The sequence below is a fragment of the Trachypithecus francoisi genome, unplaced genomic scaffold, assembly GCF_009764315.1.
Source record: "Trachypithecus francoisi isolate TF-2019V2 unplaced genomic scaffold, Tfra_2.0 Lachesis_group0, whole genome shotgun sequence".
NCBI lineage: Eukaryota > Metazoa > Chordata > Mammalia > Primates > Cercopithecidae > Trachypithecus > Trachypithecus francoisi.
The window spans coordinates 15,100,978-15,123,071 of record NW_022681453.1 but is presented as its reverse complement, the minus strand read 5'-3'; the positions used below and the strand labels follow the sequence as shown (position 1 = coordinate 15,123,071).

Below are 22,094 nucleotides of genomic sequence, written 5' to 3'. Positions count from 1 at the left end.
CTCTTTGTATTCTTTTTCTTTATTTCTCAGCCGGCCAACACTTACAGAAAATTGAAAGAACCTATGCTGAAATACTGGGGGTGGGTTCCCCCAGTGTTGAAGTAGTAATACAAGACTCATCACATCTCCCATTTTGGGATTTGATTGTATAAAATGTCAAGAGCTTTGATGTCCTCCAGCAAAGCACACTTCTTGTGGGAAATCAGGCAAAGGGTCTTCAGCCTGTGTACCCTGATATGCTCATGTGTAGCTGGTGGCAGGAGGCTGTTTCTGGCTGTGCTCCTATGAGTACCTGCTGGGGCTGAGGCTGAGGACCCTCTGTCCATGGGCCAAGAGTTTCATGGTGTGAAATGACAAGGCTGTCCCCATGGGCTCTCAAGTTGTTTATAGCTTTAAAACGGATTCTTGGCTGGGTACAGTGGCTCACACCTGTAATCCCAGTACTTTGGAAGGCCAAGGAGGGCAGATCACTTGAGGTCAGGAGTTCGAGACCAGCCTGATGTGAAACCTTGTCTCTACTAAAAATAAAAAATTAGCCGGGCATCGTGGCGCATGCATGTAATCCCAGCTACTTGAGAGGCTGAGGCAAGAGAATCGCTTGAGCCTGGGAAGCTGAGGTTGCAGTGAGCCGAGATCATGCTATTGCACTTCAGCCTGGGCAACAAGAGTGAAACTCTGTCTCAAAATAAATAGACAAATAAATAAAAACAAATAAAACTGATTCTTAGCAGCAGAAGTTCAGTCCCTTTGTTAGTCATTCCTGACCAGGTCAAGAGGGAGTAAGAATGTAGGTAGCTGGCATTGTGGAATAAAATCTTTAATATGTTTGTTGGTGTTCTACTGTGAAGAGGGTTGACATTATCCATGTGGTTATTTGTGACAACCATTAAAACCAATTAATATAATTTGGTCTTCCTTCAGTTTGGGTGGTGTTGTGCCATACCAACAGTTACTCTAAAATGTGCCAATACTCATCCTTTTGAATATGTGTGTTTTTAGGCTTTAAATTCTCTGAAATCAGTTTTCGTTCATTAACTGAAATTCCTTTATTTTTTCCATACTATTTAATTATTATTATTTTTTTGAGACAGAGTTTCGCTCCTGTTGCCCAGGCTGGAGTGCAATGGTGCGATCTCGGCTCACTGCAACCTCTGCCTCCCAGATTCAAGTGATTCTCTTGCCTCAGCCTCCCGTGTAGCTGGGATTACAGGCACGTGCCACCACGCACAGCAAGTTTTTGTATTTTGAGTAGAGACGGGGGGTTTCACCATGTTGGCCAGGCTGGTCTTGAACTCCTGACCTCGTGATCCACCCGCCTCGGTCTCCCAATGTGCTGGGATTACAGGCATGAGCCACTGCGCCCGGCCACGCCCTGCTAATTTTTGTATTTTTAGTAGAGATGGGGTTTCACCATGTTGGCCAGGCTGGTCTCGAACTCCAGACCTCAGGTGATCTGCCCGCCTCGGCCTCCCAAAGTGCTGGGATTACAGGCGTGAGCCACTGTACCTGACCTTTTTTCAATACTATTAACTTGATCTGCTGAAAATTCTCCCAGGTTACTGGCTAATTTTGAAGCTTAAGAGAAGCAATTTTCTGCCCTGAGCATTGGTCCACTTGACAACTTTCAGGAAAACATTCCCCCAAAGGAATGAATTGTTTGCACCAGTGAACTAGTTTAGCACAGTGAGCAGTCGTGTAGTGACTTTCTACTCGGCGCCAGGTGAGGTGCTGGGTGCTCTAGGGAACTCATGGTGATTCAGTTATGCGCTTCTCCCGAAGGAGAACACAGTCAGTCCGGGAGGCTGAGAGTCAGAATGAGCAAGGTGGAAATTCATAGTTAGAGAAGCTCAGAGAAGGGGGCTGCTGCTTCCACAGGAGACTTGCTCATTATTTTTTAATTTCAGCTTTTCAATGTAGAAATACATTTACGTGACACAAAATTGGAAAGGTAAACCAGTATACATGGGAAAGTTTCCCTTCCATCCTGCACCTGGCTACCAGATCCTCTCCCCAGAGGCTGCTGGTGCTGCCACTTCTCATGTGTCCATTTCCAGGTGTGTTGTGCATTTACAGACAAATAAGCAGAGACTTCTGTTCTCTTACATGAAAGTAGCACGCTGTTCCCTTGCTTTTTTCTCTGAATGTTTATTTATGATAGTTTATCATTAATACATTTCCTCATTGTCTTTTTCTTTTTTTTGACGGAGTCGCCCAGGCGAGAGTGCGATGACGTGATCTCGGCTCACTGCAACCCTCGCCTCCCGAGTTCAGGTGATTCTCCTGCCTCAATCTTCTGAGTAGCTGGGACTACAGGCCTGCACACCACCATATGCAGCTAATTTTTTATATTTTTGGTAAAGACGGGGTTTTACCATGTTGTCCAGGTTAGTCTCAAACACCTGACCTCAAGTGGTCCGCCCACCTCAGCCTCCCAGAGTGCTGGGATTACAGGTATTGAGCTACTGCACCCAGCCCCTCGTCTTTTATAACTAGATAATATTCCATTTTCAGGATGTCCTTTAATTTATTTAGGCGGAGCTCTATTGATGGAATTGTAGAGGAATTTTAAGTTTTGTTAGTACAGACAACACCGGGATGAGTAACTTTCTGTGTGCACCAATCAGTCCACGCATGGCCAAGTGTATCTGTCCAGTTGCTTACCAGAGGCAGAAGTGCTGGGTTGATGAGGATTTGCTTTTGTAATTTTGATAACTCTTACCAGATAAACCTCCATAGCGGTTTTATCCACATGTGCTCCTAAGCAGTGTGTGGCAGTGCTTGTTTATTCACACCCTCTCCAACACTGTGGTACCACACGGTTTGATCTTTGCCATTGTGATGGGTGAAAAATTAGTTTCTCTGTTTAGATTCCACCGCCCCCCCCAAACTTTTTAGTGTAACCTACAGAAAAGTTGAAAGAGTAGTAGAATGAACACTCCTATTATCTCAGGAGGAGTTTTAATTTGTCTCTGTTTGGTTGCAGTGAGGTTGAAGGACCATTTACGTTTTATTTTTTGTGAAAAAAACTATTCAAGCTGGGTATGGTGGCTCAAGCCTGTAATCCCAGCACTTCGGGAGGCCAAGGTGGGCGGATTGCTTGAGTTCAAGAGTTTGAGACCAGCCGGGGCAACCTGGCAAAACCCCATCTGTACAAAAAATACAAAAATTAACTGGGCATGGTTGTGTGTGCTTGTAGTCCCAGCTGCTCAGGAGGCTGAGGTGGGAGGATTGCTTGAGCCTGGGAGGTCAAGGCTGCAGTGACCTGAGATCATGCTACTGCACTCCAGCCAGGGTGAGACCTTGTCTCAGCCCCCACAAAAACCCTATTCATATCCTTGACCACTTTTCTGTTGGGCTTTTGTTTTGTTTTGTTTGAGGTGGAGTCTCATCTCCGTCACCCAGACTGGAGTGCAGTGGCTCAATCTCAGCTCACTGCAACCTCCACCTCCTGTGTTCAAGGGATTCTCCTGTCTCAGCCTCTCGAGTAGCTGGGATTATAGGCATGCACCACCATGCCTGGCTAATTTTTGTATTTTTAGTAGAGACAGGGTTTCACCATGTTGGCCAGGCTGGTCTCAAACTCCTGACCTCAGGTGATCCACCCACCTCAGCCTCCCAAAGCACTGGGATTATAGGTGTGAGCCACTGTGCCTAGCTGGGCTTTGGTGTTTTTAAATTGATTTTATCAAAATTGCTTATATATGTGGGAACTTAACACCTTGTCAGCAATATGAATTGCAGTTGTGTTTTTCCAGATCTTATTTATCTTTTTTTTTTTTTGAGATGGAGTCTTGCTTTGTCGCCCAGGCTAGAGTACAGTGGCACGATCTTGGACGATCCCAGCTCACTGCGGCCTCCGCCTTCTGGGTTCAAGTGATTCTCCTGCCTCAGCCTCCTGAGTAGCTGAGATTACAGGCTACTGCCACCACACCTGGCTAATTTTTCTATTTTTAGTAGAGATGGGGTTTCACCATGTTGGGCAGGCTGGTCTTGAACTCCTGACCTCGTGATCTGCCCTCCTCAGCCTCCCAAAGTGCTGGGATTACAGGTCTGAGCCACTGCGCCCAGCCTTCTTTATCTTTTTACTTAAAATAGTTTCGTTGTGAAAGATTTGTTTATTAACTAATTATATAGATTGGTTTTTACTTTTAAGGCTTTTGGGTTCTATGTCATACCTAGAAAGATCTTCCCTAGCAGAAGATTGGGAAAAATTATCCTGTGGGTTTTTTGTGTTTTTGTTTGTTTGTTTGTTTGTTTTGTTTTTTTGAGACAGATTTTCATTCTTGTTGCCCAGGCTGGAGTGCAGTGGCATGATCTTGGCTCACTGCAACCTCCACCTCCTGGGTTCAGGCGATTCTTCTGCTTCAGCCTCCGGGGTAGCTGGGATTACAGGCGCCCACCACCACGTCCGGCTAATTTATTTTTGTATTTTTTGTAGAGATGGGGTTTCACCACGTTGGCCAGGCTGATCTTGAATTCCTAACCTCAGGTGATCCACCTGCCTTGGTCTCCCAAAGTGCTGGGATTATAGGTGTGAGGCACCTCACCTGGCCTATCCTGTGGTTTTTTAAAGTAATTTTTTTTCTTTTTTTTTTTTTTTTTTTTTTTTTTTGAGACGGAGTCTCGCTCTGTCGCCCAGGCTGGAGTGCAGTGGCGCGATCTCAGCTCACTGCAAGCTCCGCCTCCTGGGTTTATACCATTCTCCTGCCTCAGCCTCCCGAGTAGCTGGGACTACAGGCGCCCGCCACCTCGCCCGGCTAGTTTTTTGTATTTTTTTTTAGTAGAGACGGGTTTCACCCTGTTAGCCAGGATGGTCTCGATCTCCTGACCTAGTCATCCGCCCGTCTCGGCCTCCCAAAGTGCTGGGATTACAGGCTTGAGCCACCACGCCCGGCCTTTTTTTTTTTCTTTAATTGAGACAGAGTCTCGCTCTGTCGCCCAGACTGGAGTGCAGTGGCATGATCTCGGCTCACTGCAACCTCCGCCTCCCAGGTTAAAGTGATTCTCCTGTCTCAGCCTCCTGAGTAGCTGAGACTACAGGCACATGCTACCATGCCTGGCTGGTTTTTGTATTTTTAGTAGAGACAGGGTTTCGCCATATCGGTCAGGCTGGTCTTGAACTCCTAACCTCAGGTGATCCACCTGTCTCGGCCTCCCAAAGTGCTGGGATTATAGGCGTGAGCCACTGTACCTGGCCTAAAGTAATTTTTATATTTCATATTTTACCTTTAAATCTTTTCTCTATTTGGAGTTCATTTTTATTTTTTATTTTTATTTTGAGGCAGGGTCTTGCCCTATTGTCCAGACTGGAGCACAGTAGTGTGATCATGGCTCACTACAGCCTGGACCTTGCCAGGCTCGGGTAATCTACCCACTTCAGCCTCCTGAGTAGCTGGGACTACAGGTGTGCATCCCGATGCCTAGCTAATTTTTGTACTTTTGGTAGAAGAGGAGTTTTGCCATGTTGCCCAGGCTGGTCTTGAACTCCTGGGCTCAGGTGATCTGTCTGCCTTGACTTCCCAAAGTGCTAGGATTATAGGCCTGAGCCACTGTGCTTGGTCCTATTGGAATTTATTTTGATGTGAAGTGTTAGATCCAACTTTTTTTTTTTTTTTTTTTTTTTTGAGGTGGAGTCTCGCTCTGTCACCCGGACTGGAGTGCAGTGGCCGGATCTCAGCTCACTGCAAGCTCCGCCTCCCGGGTTTACGCCATTCTCCTGCCTCAGCCTCCCGAGTAGCTGGGACTACAGGCGCCCGCCGCCTCGCCCGGCTAGTTTTTGTATTTTTAGTAGAGACGGGGTTTCACTGTGTTAGCCAGGATGGTCTCGATCTCCTGACCTCGTGATCCGCCCGTCTCGGTAGATCCAACTTAATTTTTTTCTGTGGCTACCCATTTGTTGCAACACCTTTTATTACACAATTAATCTTTCTCCCAGTTGTTTATCATTTACTGTATATAATATACTTTGTCATATGTGTACATTTTGGTCTATTCCTGGACATTCTGTTCTGTTACATTAATCTGTGTATTTATGTGTTAGGACCACACTGTTTTAATTACTCTAGCATGTTTTGTTATTTGGTGAAGTTAGTTCCCTTTCATCATCTTTATTTTTCAGAATTTTCTTGGCTATGTTTGTTTTTCTATGTGAACTTTAAGTTTGTTTAGTTAAAGAAGTCCTATTTTTATTGGGACTATGTTACATTTCTAGATGAATTGTAGGAAGAGTGACATTTTGGTTATGTTATATTGACTCTTCCTCATTAAGAATGTGGCATGCTTTTCTTTTTGTTGAAGTCATCTTTTCTGTCTTTCAGAGTTTCAGAGATTTGTTTTGGTTTCTTTCTTTTTTTTTTTTTTTTGAGATGGAGTCTTGCTCCGTCACCCAGCCTGGAGTGCAGTGGTGCAATCCCGGCTCACTGGAACCTCCACCTCCCAGGTTCAAGTGATTCTCCTGCCTCAGTTTCCTGAGTAGCTGGAATTACAGGAACATGCCACAACGCCTGGCTAATTTTTGTGTTTTTAGTAGAGACGGGGTTTCGCCATGTTGGCTAGGCTGGTTTGTAACTCCTGACCTCAGGTGATCCGCCCACCTCAGCCTCCCAAATTGCTGGGATTACAGGAGTGAGCCACCGCGTCCTGCTGGGAGTTTCAGAGATTTCTTACATTTCTTTTTATTTTCAAGTTTTTGGTTTTGTTATTTATTTTAGTGTTACTGAATCGTTATAATCAATATTATCATTATTTTATTTTCTGCCTGCTTGTTGGTGATGTAGGTGAAGGCATTGATGTATATTAGTTTTCACTATCTTATGGTGATTCTTTTAGCAACTGTAAAAGGTTTTCAGTTGATTATCTTGGATTTTATATATAATATCATTTGCAAAAATGAAAATTTAACTTTTTCCTTTCCAGTTATATACCTGTGTTTTCTTTCTCTTGCCTAATTGTGATAACTAGTAGCTCCACAATAGTAATAAATAAGGGTGTTTAAATGCATAGCCTGTATGGCCCCTGACGTTAGTGAGAACACTTCTAGTGTATTCCTATTGGGCTTGATTTTAGCTTTGAGATTGAGAAAGATGTAAATATTTAGTTGAAGTCTGTATTTTATTTTATATGTATGTGTATGTATATATTTTTATTATTATTTTTCTAGACAGAGTCTCACTCTGTCATCCGGGCTGGAGTTCAGTGGCACAATCTTGGCTCACTGTAACCTCTGCCTTCTGGGTTCAAGTGATTCTCCTGCCTCAGCCACCCAATTAGTTGGGATTACAGGTGCCCGCCACTATGCCTGACTAATTTTTGTGTTTTTTAGTGGAGACGGGGTTTCACCATGTTGGCCAGGCTGGTCTTTGAACTCCTGACCTCAAACAATTCAATTGCCTCGGCCTCCCAAAGTGCTGGGATTACAGGTGTGAGCCACTGTGCCTGGCCTATATGTATGTATTTATGTACGTATGTAAATCAACATACACATATCTACTAAGCATTTGTCTTTTTATTTTAAAAGGATGAGGGTTGAATTTTGTCAGATGTCTTCAGCATTGACAGAGATGATCTCTGTTAACATGTTGAACGTAACATTGTTTTAACATTAGTACTTAACGTGTTTCTGGCACAAAATGAATAGGATGATGTTTAGAGAAGGCTTATGGAGGAAATGGCATTTTATCTAGTGCCTGAAGGCTGAGTAGAGAAAATTAGAAGCGGGAATTAGAGTCGGAAGATGGGAGAAGGGCATTCAGTAAAGAGAGAGCCTTAAGTGGGAATGCAGGTTATTTGAGAGAAGAATGCCGGCAACCCAACATGACTGTGATATTCATGGGGGCCTTCTAGATGGGTAACGTGGGGGCAGGTTACACCTCTGGGTTTCAGATTCTTCATCTGTGGAATTGAAATAGTAAAAGTAGTTATTAGTTTAAGGGTTGTTATAAGGATTCAGGAGATAATGTAGGCAAAAGTCTTAGGCCAGAGGCTGACACATGGTTTGTAAATACTAGTTATTTTTATTTGGCAAGAGAATAAAGCTGGAAAGAGGTTTCAGTATATTTTGAGTGTGCCTGTATAATAAGCAAAGAAGTATGGCCTCAAATGTGCGGGCACTGGAGAGCCATTCAAGACTTTTGTGCAAGGGGTGACCTAAGCAGGTCTTTTTTTTTTTTTTTCCATTAAAATATTGTTTTTAAAGAGATGGGGTCTCACTATGTTGCCCAGGCTGGTCTCGAACTTCTGGGCTCAAGCAGTCCTCCCATCTTAGCCTCCCAAAGTGCTGGGATTACAGGTGCGAGCTACCGCACCTGGCCATAAGCAGGTCTTTATTTTAGGAAGCTGTCCACACCGACCATGTGGGAAGAGAAACCAGAAGTGAAGTGCAAATGTAGGCAGCAAAATCAGGTAGGAGATTATTAGAATTTTTCAGGCTGGTGATTTTGGATATCTGCCACTAGTCCAGTTCATTTTTTTTATTTTTTATTTTTTAAGATAGGTCTTGCTCTTTTGCCCAGGCTAGAGTGCAGTGGTGGAATCACAGCTTACTGTAGCCTTGACCTCCTGGGCTCGAGCAGTCCTTCCCACTCAGCCTCCCAAGTAGCCAGGACTACAGTCATGAGCCACCACACTTGGCTAATTTTAAAACTTTTTTTGTAGAGACAGGTTCTCTGTATGTTGCCCAGGCTGGTCTTGAACTTTCCTGGCCTCAAGCAATCTTCCTGCCTCAGCCTTCCAAACTGCTGGGATTACAGACTTTAGTTAGCCACGATGCCTGCCCTGCTAGTCCAGTTTAGACGTACGTTCCAGATGTGGGCACTATGGAGTTGACTTAGGCAACTCTTGGGCTCCAGGGTTTGGTAGGGCAGTGTTTCTCAAACTTGAGCATGTCAGTGTCAACTGGAGCGTGTGTTAAATACAGATTTCTGGGCCTCACCCCCAGATTTTCTGATACACCAAGTCTGGGATAGGCCCAATAATTTGCATTTGTAACAAGGATTTAGATTGGGACATTTGTGAAGAACAGGATGGATGAAGTGTTCCTTGTTTATTATTTCATTCAGAGAGATGGGATTATTAGCTGTCTCTCTTTCTTCCAGAATGCCTGAGGTGCTTTGTATCACAGTTAGAAATTGAGAAGATATGTACTGAGCACTGTCCTGATAGTATCTGATCCTGGTTGGGTTGGTTGGTTTGCTCATCACTTATTCAACAAGTGGTTTGTTTTCAGAGACAGGGTCTATGTTGCCCAGGCTGGCATAGAACTCCTGGGCTCAAGGGATTGTCCCACCTCAGTCTCCTGAGTAGCTGGGAGTATAGGTGCATTTAATAAAAATTTAACATGCCAAGTACTAATAAAGACCCTGAAGAACAGACAGGTAGTTTATTTATAGTCTCGACAGAGGACAGATAGTAAACTAGGGAATGAGTCATTTGTACAGTTACAGAGTTTTAAATGCACTGAAAAAGAAGAAATAGGCTCTGTAAGGAACAATAAAGAGAACTACTGGAAGACATATGGTCAAGGGAGGTCTTTTTGTAGAAGGGATATTTCAGCTGAGACTTGAAGAAGGAGAAAGAACCAGCCTATAAAGAGAAGAGGGAATAGAGGACGGAACAGTATGTGCCAGGCCCCTGAGATGGGAATGAGGTTGGCACACATAAGGCATTGGAAGCGAGCAGAATGGAGAGGTGACATGAGGTGAAGTTGGGGAGGACCGGGGTGGGTTGTGCAGAGCCCTGGGAGCTAGGGAGAGGCATTTGGACTTGGTTCTAAGTGCAGAAGGGATCCAGCTCAGGGCATTGGTAGAGTCTGTGTCCACTCTGACCTCTGAGATAAGGTGAATTGGAAAGGGATAAGAAGGGGTCTGTGAGGGCCAGGCATGGTGGGTGGCTCAGCCTGTAATCCCTGCTCTTTGGGAGGCCGAGGCGGGAGGATGGCTGGAGTCTAGGAGTTCAAGACCAGCCTGGGCAACATGGTGAAACCCCATCTCTACAAAAAATAACAAACATTTTGCTGGGTGTGGTGGTGTACGCCTGTAGTCCTAGCTACTTGGGAGGCTGAAGTGGGAGAATTGATTGAGCCTGGGAGGTGGAGGCTGCAGTGAGCCATGATCGTGCCACTGTACTCCAGCCTGGGTGACAGAGTGAGACTCTGTCTCAAAAAAAAAAAAAAAAGTCATTCCAGTAGTATTTGAATATTTGAATATAACGTGTATATTTTTACTTTTATAATTGAAAAATAGCACTGGGGCTCATAAGGGGGACCCTTTGGGGTAATGTTCTGTTTCTTGATGGAGTGATGTTTAGGTTACATGGTTTTGTTTACTTGGTGGTAATTCATGGAGCCGTGTGCTTATAATTTGTATGCTTTTCTGTGATATGTTATACTAAACTTTAAAAGTTTATTTTAAATAGGCTTGCACGTTGGCTCACGTCTGTAATCCCAACACTTTTGGAGGCCGAGGCAGGAGGATTGCTTGAAACCAGGAGTTCAAGACCAGCCTGGGCAACATATTGAGACCCCGTCTCCCCCCAACAATTTTTTTTTTTTTAAATTAGCTGGCCATGGTGGCACATACCTGTAATCCTAGCTACACGGGAGGCTGAGCTGGGAGGACTGCGTCCAGGAATTCAAGGCTGCAGTAAGACATGATGGTACCCATGTACCCCAGCCTGGTTGACAGAGTGAGACCCCATCTCTAAAAAAAGGAAAATAAATAAATGAATGCTTATAGTGAACAATGTAAAGGTATTGAGATTTGAGTTAAAAAAATTTATCGGCTGGTTGTGGTGGTTCACACCTATAATCAGTTTGGGAGATTGAGGCGGGAGGATTGCTTGAGCCCAGGAGTTTGAGACCAGCCTGGGCAACATAGCAAAACCCTGTCTCTACTAAAAATACAAAAAATTATCTCTCATGGTGGTACGCGCCTATAGTTTCAGCTAATAAGCAGGCTGAGGTGGGAGGATCACCTGAGCCTGGGAGATTGAGGCTGCAGTGAGCTGTAATCCTGCCACTACACTCCAGCCTGGGTGACAGAGTGAGACTCTATCTCAAGGAAAAAAAAAAAACCCTGCATGTAATCACATTACACAAAGACAAGCAACCACTACTGATGTTTCCCTCTATTCTCCTTTTGTGCACTTTTTGTGTATAATTTTTATTTTTTCAAATTGTAAAAGTAATGTGTGCTTTTTGTAGAAAACTTGCATTACATGCTTCTCACAATGAAATGATGTGATTGACAGAAAAATGCCAGTAGGCATAGTGTGAAAAGTTTCCTTAGGGCCAGGAGCGGTGGCTCACACCTGTAATCCCAGCACTTTGGGAGGCTGAGGCAGGCAGATGGATTGAGGTCAGGAGTTTGAGACCAGCCTGGCCAACATAGTGAAACCCCCTTTCTACCAAAAATATAAAAATTAGCTGGGTGGGGTGGCACACGCCTGTAACTCCAGCTACTTGGGAGGCTGAGGCACAAGAATTGCTTGAACCCAGGAGGCGGAGGTTGCGGTGAGCCAAGATCACACCACTGCACTCCAGCTTGGGTGACAGAGCAAGACTCCATCTCAAAAAAAAAAAAAAAGTTTCTTTAAAGGCAAAGAATCCTGAAATGTATGAAGATTTTCACATTACAAAAAAGTTTAAGAGTTCTGATTATGATAAAGATGGAGTAAACATAACTCCACCCTTTATGTCTGACAGAGAGCAACTGAAATCCCCGGACAGAATGCATGGATCAGTGGAGTAACCCCAGAAAGGTAAATGTTAGCATGCAAATTGGAGAAGGAAAGCAGAACTCCAAATACCTGTGAAATGATAGTGAGTTTCCCATATTTTTTTTCCTCCATATAATATTTTCCAGCCTGGACTTAAAGTCAGCCCCAAACCTGGAAATGTGTGCTGGATGTGCACAAAAAGAGGTCTAACAGAAGCCTCTTTCTAGTTTGAGGAGCAGGAAAGGGGATCATCGTGGGTCAGGCATGGGGATGGAGGAAGAAGTCTTGTGTGTTGTTTGCTTTGTCTTTTCTCCTTTTCTCTTGCTCTGGCCCTCCATGTAATTCTGTAGTGGTGGAGACAGCAGTGACATTGGCAGATGAATAGGAGAGGAAGTCTTCTATTTAATAGGGACTGTGGTCCCAGGAGCATGGAGGGAATCTTTCATTTTGTTCTTTCCTTTCTCTCATTGCTTTTCCTTGGAGGTAGTCACAGTTGTGGGAGGTACTCAGCAGGTCAGGGAAATTAAACCCCTGACTTTTAGCTAGAAGACCAGGAAAGGGGCCCTTGAGATCTGGAAAGTATTAGAAAGATTGTGTAGAGGAAGGAGCTCAACAAATTAAACTCATAAAGTTGCATATGAACTCCTGGGATGTTCTTCAGAATTAACATATGTGCATCTGACCCTAAATAGCATACCAAAGGCTTTGAAGACCAAACTGTGGAGTAGATTACTGCTCAAGTAGTTGCGCACTGTCCCCTGGGCGGTATGCTTGGGAAAAACCAAAATAATACTTCAGAGGCTTTGAAAACTGATCTCATATTGGTACCACAGCCCACAGAAGGTGGGTAGGAACTTGTGGACTGGACCTAATTAGGTTGATTGCTGCAAAGACAAATTCAGAATTTTTCGTGGGACTTAAACAAGAGCTAGAGTCACATAGCATAATATTCAAAATGTCCAGTAATTCAGAATTACTTCAGCTATGAAGAATGAGGAAAATCATGAGGGGAAAAGACAGCCAACTGATGGCAACTGCAACATGACACAGATCCAAAAAATTAAAAGCCAAAGTATAATTAAAATGTTAATTAAAACCTTGCTATAGCAAGTAAGGGTGAATACTCTTGAAATGAGCAGAAAATTAGAAATTTATTTACCGCAAAATATGACAATCTAAGTGAAAAATTAATTGGGTGGGCTCAATAGCAGAATGAAGAAGACAGAAGAGTCAGTGAACATGAAGGTAGAATAATAGAAATTATCCAGTCTGACCAACAGATTGAAATAAAATGAAAAAAACAAGAAAACAGAGCTTCAGGGACTCATGGGACAATAACAGAAGGTTTATCTTTTATGTTTTTGAAGTCTCAAAAAGAGAGGAGAAAGAGTGGTGCAGAAAAAATATTTGAAGAAATTATGGAAAGGAAGAAATAAATGTTTCTTTTCACAGATAACATGATAAGTCTTTGTAGAAATTCCCAAAGATTCTACACACACACACAAAGACTCTGGCACTTAATAAGTGATTTCAGGACAGTTGCAGGATAAAAGATTAACATAAAAAAATCAGTGTACTAGCAATGAACATGTGAAAACCAAAATTGAAAACATAGTTGCTAAAAAAAGTGAAATAATAGGTATAAGTCTGACAAAACATGTACAGTCATGTATGCTGAAAACTACACAATGCTGATGAAAGAAGTCAAAGATCTAAATAAATGGAGAAATATACCATGTTCATGGATTGGAAGACTCAGCATGCCAGTTATTTGCAAATTTGATGAACAGGTTTAATGCAGTTTCTATCAAAATTCTATCAAGTTTTTTTTTTTTTGTTTTTTTTTTGAGACGGAATCTCCCTCTGTTGCCCAGGCTGGAGTGCAGTGGCGCGATCTCAGCTCACAGCAACCTCCGCCTCCTGGGTTCAAACGATTCTCCTGCATCAGCCTCCGGAGTAGCTGGGATTACAGGCGTACGCCACCATGCCCGGCTATTTTGTATTTTTCGTAGAGACAGGGTTTCACTATGTTGGCCAGGCTGGTCTCGAACGCCTGACCTCAAGAGATCTGCCCGCCCTGGCCTCCGAAAGTGTGGGATTACAGGCATGAGCTGCTGCACCTGGCCTTTTTTTCTTTTTTTTTTTTCTTTTTTCTTTTTTCTTTTTCTATTTTTTTTTTTTTTTTTTTGAGTCAGTCACGCTCCATTGCCCAGGCTGGAGTGCAATGGTGCAATCTTTGGCTCACTGTGGCCTCCGCCTCCCAGGTTCAAGCAATTGTCCTGCCTCAGCCTCCCAAGTAGCTGGGATTACAAGCCCTCACCATCACATCCGGCTAATTTTTGTATTTTTAGTAGAGAAGAGATTTCACCATGTTGGCTAGGCTGGTCTTGAACTTCTGACCTTGTGATCTGGCCGCCTCGGCCTCACAAAGTTCTGGGAATATGGGCGTGAGCCACTGCACCAGGCCTTTTTCTCTTTTTTTGAGATGGAGTCAGTCTGTCACCTAGGCTGGAGTGCAGTGGCGTGATCTTGGCTTGTTCAACCTCTGCTTTCTGGGTTCAAGCGGTTTTCAGCCTACCAAGTAGCTGGGATTACAAGTGTGTGCCATCACACCCAGCTAATTTTTTTCTGTTTTTAGTAGAGAAGGGGTTTCACTATGTTAGCCAGGTCTCAAACTCCTGGCCTCAAGCGATCCACCCACCTTTGTCTCCCAAAGTGCTGGGATTACAGGCGTGAGCCACTGTTCCTGGCCCAGACAACTGCTTTTTGACAAAGATGCCAAGCAATTCAATGGAGGAAGGATAGTCTTTTCACCAAATGGTGCTGGAACAATTGGCTATCTTTAGACCAAAGGGAAACGAAAGGAATTTATATCTCACACCTCATCTAAAAATTAACTCAAATGGATCACAGATTTTTATTTTTATTTTTTGAGACAATCTTGCTCTGTAGCCCAGGCTAGAGTACAGTGGTGTGGCCATAGCTCATTGCAGCCTCAAACTCTTGGTCTAAAGTGATCTTCCTACTTCAGCCTCCTAGGTAGCTAGGACTACAGGCGTGTGCCACCCTGCCCTGCTAATTATTAATTTTTTTTTTTTTTTTGTAAAGACAAGGTCTCACAGTGTCCAGGCTGGTCTCAAATTCCTGGTTTCAAGTGATTTCCCACCTCAGCTTCCCAAAGTGTTGGGATTACAGGCATGAGTCACTGCATCCAGCTGGATTACAGACTTAAACAAATGTGAAACTACAAATTTTTAGAAGAAGATTTTGGGGAAAATTACCTTATGACTAAGCATTTCCACTCCTAAGAATGAATATACTCAAAAGAAAACAAAAAGAAAAAAAATACAAAAAACCCCAACTGAACAACAACAACAAAAAAGTAAAAATAGGAATTGAGGGTGGCTGGGCACGGTGGCTCATGCCTGTAATACCAGCACTTTGGGAGGCCAAGGAGGGCAGATCATGAGGTCAGTAGTTCAATATAGTGAAACCCCGTCTCTACTAAAAATAAAAAATTAGCCAGGTGTGGTGGTGGGTGCCTGTAGTCCCAGCTACTTGGGAGGCTAAGGCAGGAGAATCGCTTGAACCCGGGAGGTGGAGGTTACAGTAAGAGACTGTGCCACTGCACTCCAGCCTGGGAGACAGAGCGAGACTCCATCTCAGACAAAACAAAACAAAACAAAAAGGTTGGCCAGGTGCAGTGGTTCATGCCTGTAACTCCAGCACTTTGGGAGCCTGAGGTGGTCAGATCACGAGGTCAAGAGATTGAAACCATCCTGGTCAAGATGGTGAAACCCCGTCTCTACTAAGAATGCAAAAATTAGCTGGGCGTTGTGGCACACATCTGTAATCCCAGCTACTCAGGAGGCTGAGACAGGTGAATTGCTTGAACGCAGGAAACGGAGGTTTGCAGTAAGCCGAGATCGCACCACTGCACTCCAACCTGGCGGCAGAGCGAGACTCTGTCTCAAAAAAAAAAAAAAAAAATTGAGACAGGGTCCGCTGGCTCATGCCTGTAATCCCAGCACTTTGGGAGGCCAGGCTGGCAAATCATCTAAGGTCAGGAGTTCTAGACCAGCCTGGCCAACATGGTGAAACCCCATCTCTACTAAAAATACAAAAATTAGCCTAGTGTGGTGGTTCGCACCTGTGCTCCCAGCTACAAGGGAGGCTGAGGCATGAATCGTTTGAACCACTGGAAGGCAGAGGCTACAGTGAGCAGAGATCGCGCTACTGCACTCCAGCCTGGCCAACAGAGCCAGATTCTGTTTCAAAAAAAAAAGTTCGAGTTCGAGACCAAGTAAACAAGAATAATTTGACCCGGTGTGGTGGCTCGTGCCTGTAATCCCAGCAATTTGGGAGGCCGAGGCATGTGGATCACCTGGTCAGGAGTTTGAGAGCAGCCTGGCTGACATGATGCAATCCCATTTCTACTAAAAATACAAAAAATTAGATGGGCGTAGTGGCGGGCACCTGTAATCTCAGCTACTTAGGAAACTGAGGCAAGAGAATCGCTTGAACCTGGGAGGTGGTGGTTGCATTGAGCTGAGATCGCGCCACCGCACTCCAGCCTGGGCAACAAGAGCGAAACTTTATCTCTGGCCGGGCGCGGTGGCTCAAGCCTGTAATCCCAGCACTTTGGGAGGCCGAGACGGGCGGATCATGAGGTCAGGAGATCGAGACTATCCTGGCTAATACGGTGAAACCCCGTCTCTACTAAAAAATACAAAAAACTAGCCGGGCGACGAGGCGGGCGCCTGTAGTCCCAGCTACTCGGGAGGCTGAGACAGGAGAATGGCGTGAACCCGGGAGGCGGAGCTTGCAGTGAGCTGAGAGCCGGCCACTGCACTCCAGCCTGGGTGGCAGAGCAAGACTCCGTCTCAAAAAAAAAAAAAAAAAAAAAAAAAGAGCGAAACTTTATCTCAAAAAAAAAAAAAGAAAAGAAAACAGATGTTCAGACAAATACAGGAATGTTAGAATGTTCATCACAGCACTATTCACAATAGGCAAAACATAGAAACTGCCCAAATGTTTATCGACTGATGAATGGATAAACAAAATGTGGCATACTCATTTGATGAAATACTCAGCCATAAAAGTAATGAGGCTGGACTCAGTGCCTCACACCTATCATCCTGGCACTTTGGGAGGTCGAGGCTGGCGGATCACTTGAGGTCAGGAGTTTGAGACCAGCCTGGCCAACATGGTGAGCCTGGTCTCTACCAAAAATACAAAAATTAGCCAGGTGTGGTGGCAGGTGCCTGTAGTCCCAGCTGCTCAGGAGTCTGAGTCAGGAGAATAGCTTAAACCCAGGAGATAGAGATTTCAGTGAGCCAAGATTGTGCCACTGCACTCCAGCCTCGACAACCCCATCTCAAAAAAAAAAAAAGTAATGAAGTATTGGCTGGGCATGGTGGTTCATACCTATAATCCCAGCACTTTGAGAGGCTGAGGCAGCTGGATCATTTGAGCCCAGGAGTTTGAGACCAGCCTGGAAAACATGAGAACCTGTCTCTACAAAAAAATACAAAAATTTGCAGGGCGTAATGACACACACCTATAATCCCAGCTACTTGGAAGACTAGGTGGGAGAATCACTTGAACCTGGGAGGCAGAGTTTGCAGAGAGCCAAGATGGTACCACTGCACTCCAGCCTGGTCGATAAAGTGAGACTCCATGTCAAAAAAATAGAAGGTTCCTGAACTGGAAACTTGCATGTGCACTTAAGGCTTCTGCTTTCGGAAAGCTAGAACGAGCAATAGGCATTCCTTTTGGCTTTTGAGTTGGCTGTGGTATGACTCCTTTTACTTCTTGTTTCTGATCTTGACAGTTATGAGGAGTCATCTTTGAGTCTGGGTTTTCATCAGTGAGTATAATCAAGCCAAGACACGTGTCTGGGCAGGTTCCCTGTAGCACAGATGGAAGAAAACAGCAACATGGAACAAGAGAATTAGGTTTAAACTTGGATTCCATTGGAGGACTCAGTAGGGAAGATAATGCTAGATCCCTGGGCCTCCTGGAGTTTTCTATTCTGATTTAATTGGTTTAATGTTATTTGTTTGAAATCACCAGAAATTAACTTTGGCTAACACAAGCAAAAAGATAATTTATTGGAAGGATGTAGAATAGCTTACAAAATGGAAAGAAAAGTTGATGAGCCAGTCCTCAGAAAGGATGGGAGCCAGAACAGCCTGGGGATCTTGGGAGCAGGAACCTCTGTGGGATGAATAAACATCATGAATATCCAAGTTCCTGTTTCTTTGTGTTCAGAAGTCAAAGTCCAGGGAGCGAGGCCCAATTGGTGTAGCTTGGGTCAGTACGGGGCACCTTGACTCATAGTTAATCCAGGCTAAATCCTGTGGAGTGAGGTGGTTCCCCTGAGCCACACCAGGCTGCTGTTACTCGTAGAAGGGGACAGCTACTGGGCAGGCAGGAACAGGAGGTGCTCTCTACCTTTATGCTCCCAGAAATGACTGTAGGACCAAGAGCAGAGAGTTCTACCAGAGGGAATTTTGCTTGGTGACCGTTATGTCAGAGACCTAAGCTTTTTGGTGTTTTTATATTGAGGGCTGACCTCACTGGACATTCTTCATGAGTGAATCACTATTTGTACAACAGTGTGTTTTGGGGAGGCCATCCCCAAAGGTTTTTCCCAAGGACTTCTCTCAGTGGGGTTTGTGCATAGAAAAGGGTGGGGAAGAATGCCTGTTTGACAGAGAGCAGCTGAAGGTGACGCCTGTTACAGTCATGGTTTCCTGTGCCACACATGAGAAAAATGCCCTTTGCGGGGTGGCCTTTTAGCATTGCCTAATATAGGACGGAGGGAGTTGGGTCCGGGGGGGGGGGCGGGGGGGAGAGAGAGAGAGTGTGTGTGTGTGTGTGTGTGTGTGTGTGTGTGGTGTGTGTGTGTGTGTGTGTGTATTTTGGGATTGATGTCACTAGACCTTACATATAGGCATTCTGAAACCATTCCCCAGCCTCATAACTATCGCCTCCCTCCAGCAGCCCTAGTGTGCAGAGCCAAGTACTCTTTGTTAACTGGCTTTTCTCCCTTCTGACCAGGTACCTGCACATGTTGTTCTTTGTCAGTGCTGTCAAGTGTGTGCCAGGGTGATCCATGGTCACTTTCCGGGATGGCAGCAAGGTGACTTCGGCTGAGGATGACCCTGACTGAAAGGCTGCGTGAGAAGATATCTCGGGCCTTCTACAACCATGGGCTCCTCTGTGCATCGTATCCCATCCCCATCATCCTCTTCACGGGGTTCTGCATCTTAGCCTGCTGGTATGTTTTTGGGTTGCCTTGGATATGGTGGGCCAGTGTCTTAGGACAGTAGGTTTTCTAACCCTAACCACTATGGAGCTCTTGGCCTCTGTATGCTTTTTTTTTCTTTTTTTTTGAGACGGAGTCTCGCTCTGTCGCCCAGGCTGGAGTGCAGTGGCCGGATCTCAGCTCACTGCAAGCTCCGCCTCCCGGGTTTACGCCATTCTCCTGCCTCAGCCTCCCGAGTAGCTGGGACTACAGGTGCCCGCCACCTCGCCCGGCTAGTTTTTTGTAGTTTTTAATAGAGACGGGGTTTCACCGTGTTAGCCAGGATGGTCTCGATCTCCTGACCTTGTGATCTGCCCATCTCGGCCTCCCAAAGTGCTGGGATTACAGGCTTGAGCCACCGCGCCCGGCCTCTCTGTATGCTTTTTACACAGTGGGAGCTTGGGCTCCTTCTAACTGTATGAGTGGAGAACTCTAGTCCTGGCATGGTTAGCTAATGTAATAAAATAGTTCCGGCTGGCCCTGACCTACTGATTCACCAGATTTATTCACATCACTGGTACTCTATCTCAAAATAATGTTTAGATACTTCTAAGACACAGATAATTGAAAGATATGATATTTCAGTTTTCTTTCTCATTAGTAGTGGTTTCCTTTTAGTACCAGGTTAAGTGCAGGAGCCTTCTTTGTGTGTTGCAAGGCAAAGTCCATTAGAATAGTACCTTGGACAGCCTGTGGCAGGCTAACCTCAGAGACTTGCTTCTTTGCTCTCTAGTCATTTTTTTGTGTTCACATGGAGCTTGCTTCAGACCTCTTGTTGATTCTTGTGGCCAGCTGCACTTGCCAAGGACAGGATGTGAGAGCTGTAGCTGCCCTTGTTCCTGTCTGTCTTTCTCAAGGCCTCATAGAAGCCTGAAGGCTATGGCTGACAATGACGTTGTAAAGGAGGAGGTTGATATAAGATGATATCTGATGACCCTTTTAGCTCTGAAACGCTGACAGTTGTGAAAAGAGCCCATCTTACTATTTTCTCTGGAAAGAATTCTGTTTTTCAGATTCATTGTCTTTCTAACATTTATAGATGTTTTCAGTGCTATGCTGAAGGGAGGATGAGAAGTCAAGAGGGAACTCTCTGTTCACTTCAGTTGCTAATGATCTCAAGCTCTTCCCTGATTATCAGTAAGAAAGATAAACATTGGCCAGGTGCAGTGCTCAATGCTTGTAATTCCAACACTGGGAGTCTGAGGCAAGAGAATCACTTGAGGCCAGGAGTTCAGGACCATCCTGGGCAATATAGTAAGACCCACCCTGTCTGTACAAAAAAAAAAGAAAGAAAGATGAACATCACAGAGAGTTTCTTGCTGGGTGCTGTGTTGGTGCTTCAGGTATAACATTAGGAAGTGGTCCAGTTATGTTTCCATTTAACAAAGGGGGATAGGGACTTAGAGATTTGCCTGGTCCACATGACTAATACTTAGGGAAACTGGGGTTCAAATTCAAATCCAAGCCATAGGGACTCTGGTGCTTGCACCTGTGTTACTGTCACCTGGTCTCACTCTGGCTCAGTATGTTTGTATTGGTGTTTAAACTGCTAAATTGTGTTGTACAAGATAAAATGCTTATAGCTGTGTCCCGTAAGTGATGAATTTGGAGTGCTCTGAGAACTCAGCTCTTGGGTTTTTTTTTTTTCTTTAAGTTAATTGACCTCTTTCTCTTTTCTTCTTAAAAAAATTGTTTTGAGACATGGTCTCACTCTGTCACCCAGGCTGGAATGTAGTAGCACAGTCACAGCTCACCTCAGCCTCAACCTCCTAGGCTCAAGCGATCCTCCCACCTCAGACTCCTAAGAAGCCACGACCACAGGCGTGCGCCATCACACTTGACTGTTTTTCATTTTTTGTAGAGATGGGGTCTCATTATGTTGCCCTCCTTTGGTTTCACTCTCTGATGGTACTATGGTTTCCTCTTTTGTAGTCACCCTGTTTTTCTTTTAAGAGGAAAGACCTGGCTGGGCTTGGTGGCTCACGGCTGTAATCCCAGCACTTTGGGAGGCTAAAGTGGGTGGATCACGAGGTCAGGAGATCGAGACCATCCTGGCCAACATGGTGAACCCCGTCTCTACTAAAAATACAAAAATTAGCTGTGTGTGGTGGCACACACCTATAATCCCCGCCACTTGGGAGGCGTAGGCAGGAGAATCGCTTGAACCCGGGAGGCGGAGATTGCAGTGAGCTGAGATCGCTCCACTGCACTCTAGCCTGGCAAAAGAGTGAGACTCTATATCAAAAAAAAAAAAAAAAAAAAGGAGGAAAGACCCTTCTGTATTATCCCATTCTTTTTCTTTTTTTCTTCTTTGAGACAGGGTCTCACTTCCGTTGCTCAGGCTGGAGTGCAGTGGTGCAGTCATTGCTAATTGCAATCTCAACTTCATGAGCTCAAGTGATTCTCCTAACTCAGCCCTCTGAGTAGCTGGGACTATAGGCGTGCACCACTAATTTTTTGTATTTTTAGTGGAGCTGGGGTTTTGCCGTGTTGCTCAGGCTGGTCTCAAACTCCTGAGCTCCAGTGATCCACTCTCCTCGGCTTCCCAAAGTGTTGGGATTACAAGTGTGAGCCACCACACCCAGTCTTGTACTGTCTCATTCTTAGTGCTGTGTACTTATTTTCCCAAACCAGTATCTTGTCATGTGATCTTAAAGTTTTTCTTACCTTTTTTCTTAAAACCTTATTGACTTGGGAACATTTTTCCAAGGCTGGGTGAAGTCTCTCAACCTCCAAAGACTAATAAAAGGTTGTATAAGAGAATCCACAGATTCTGGGACTTGGCCAGAAAACCAGAGATCACGGACCCAGGGACACAAGCCTCACCATTGTCTTCAACCACAGAAGCTTTTGTGTCCAGAGCAGCAGAGCAGTGCCCCCTTCTTCAGAGCCTGGGATTGCCTACAGAAAATAAAGTATGGATATAGACTGCTTCTAGTAGTTTTGCTCGACATTCGGTTTCCATTTAATTGCTTAACCTTTTATTGTTCCTGGGATGAAAGGCTTGTACAGCCAAACCCAAAGGACTGCTGCACTTAGTTTCCCTATTCAGATCTAACAGCCACCTGAG

The 22,094-nt window shown here is 44.7% G+C and overlaps 1 protein-coding gene across 3 annotated transcripts in view; it reads left to right on the top strand.

The window, feature by feature from the left end:
- Window positions 1-22,094, top strand: part of SCAP (SREBF chaperone) — a 70,893-nt gene that overhangs the window by 17,731 nt on the left and 31,068 nt on the right. For 2 of the 3 annotated variants that reach the window (XM_033205571.1, XM_033205565.1), the window contains exon 2: window positions 18,778-18,997. In XM_033205571.1, the coding sequence (XP_033061462.1) occupies window positions 18,876-18,997 (122 nt within the window). In that variant the 5' untranslated portion in view covers window positions 18,778-18,875. Of the gene's footprint in view, window positions 1-11,686; window positions 11,755-18,777; window positions 18,998-22,094 lie in introns of those variants that run through there. The other variant, XM_033205568.1, reaches the window with a different exon arrangement.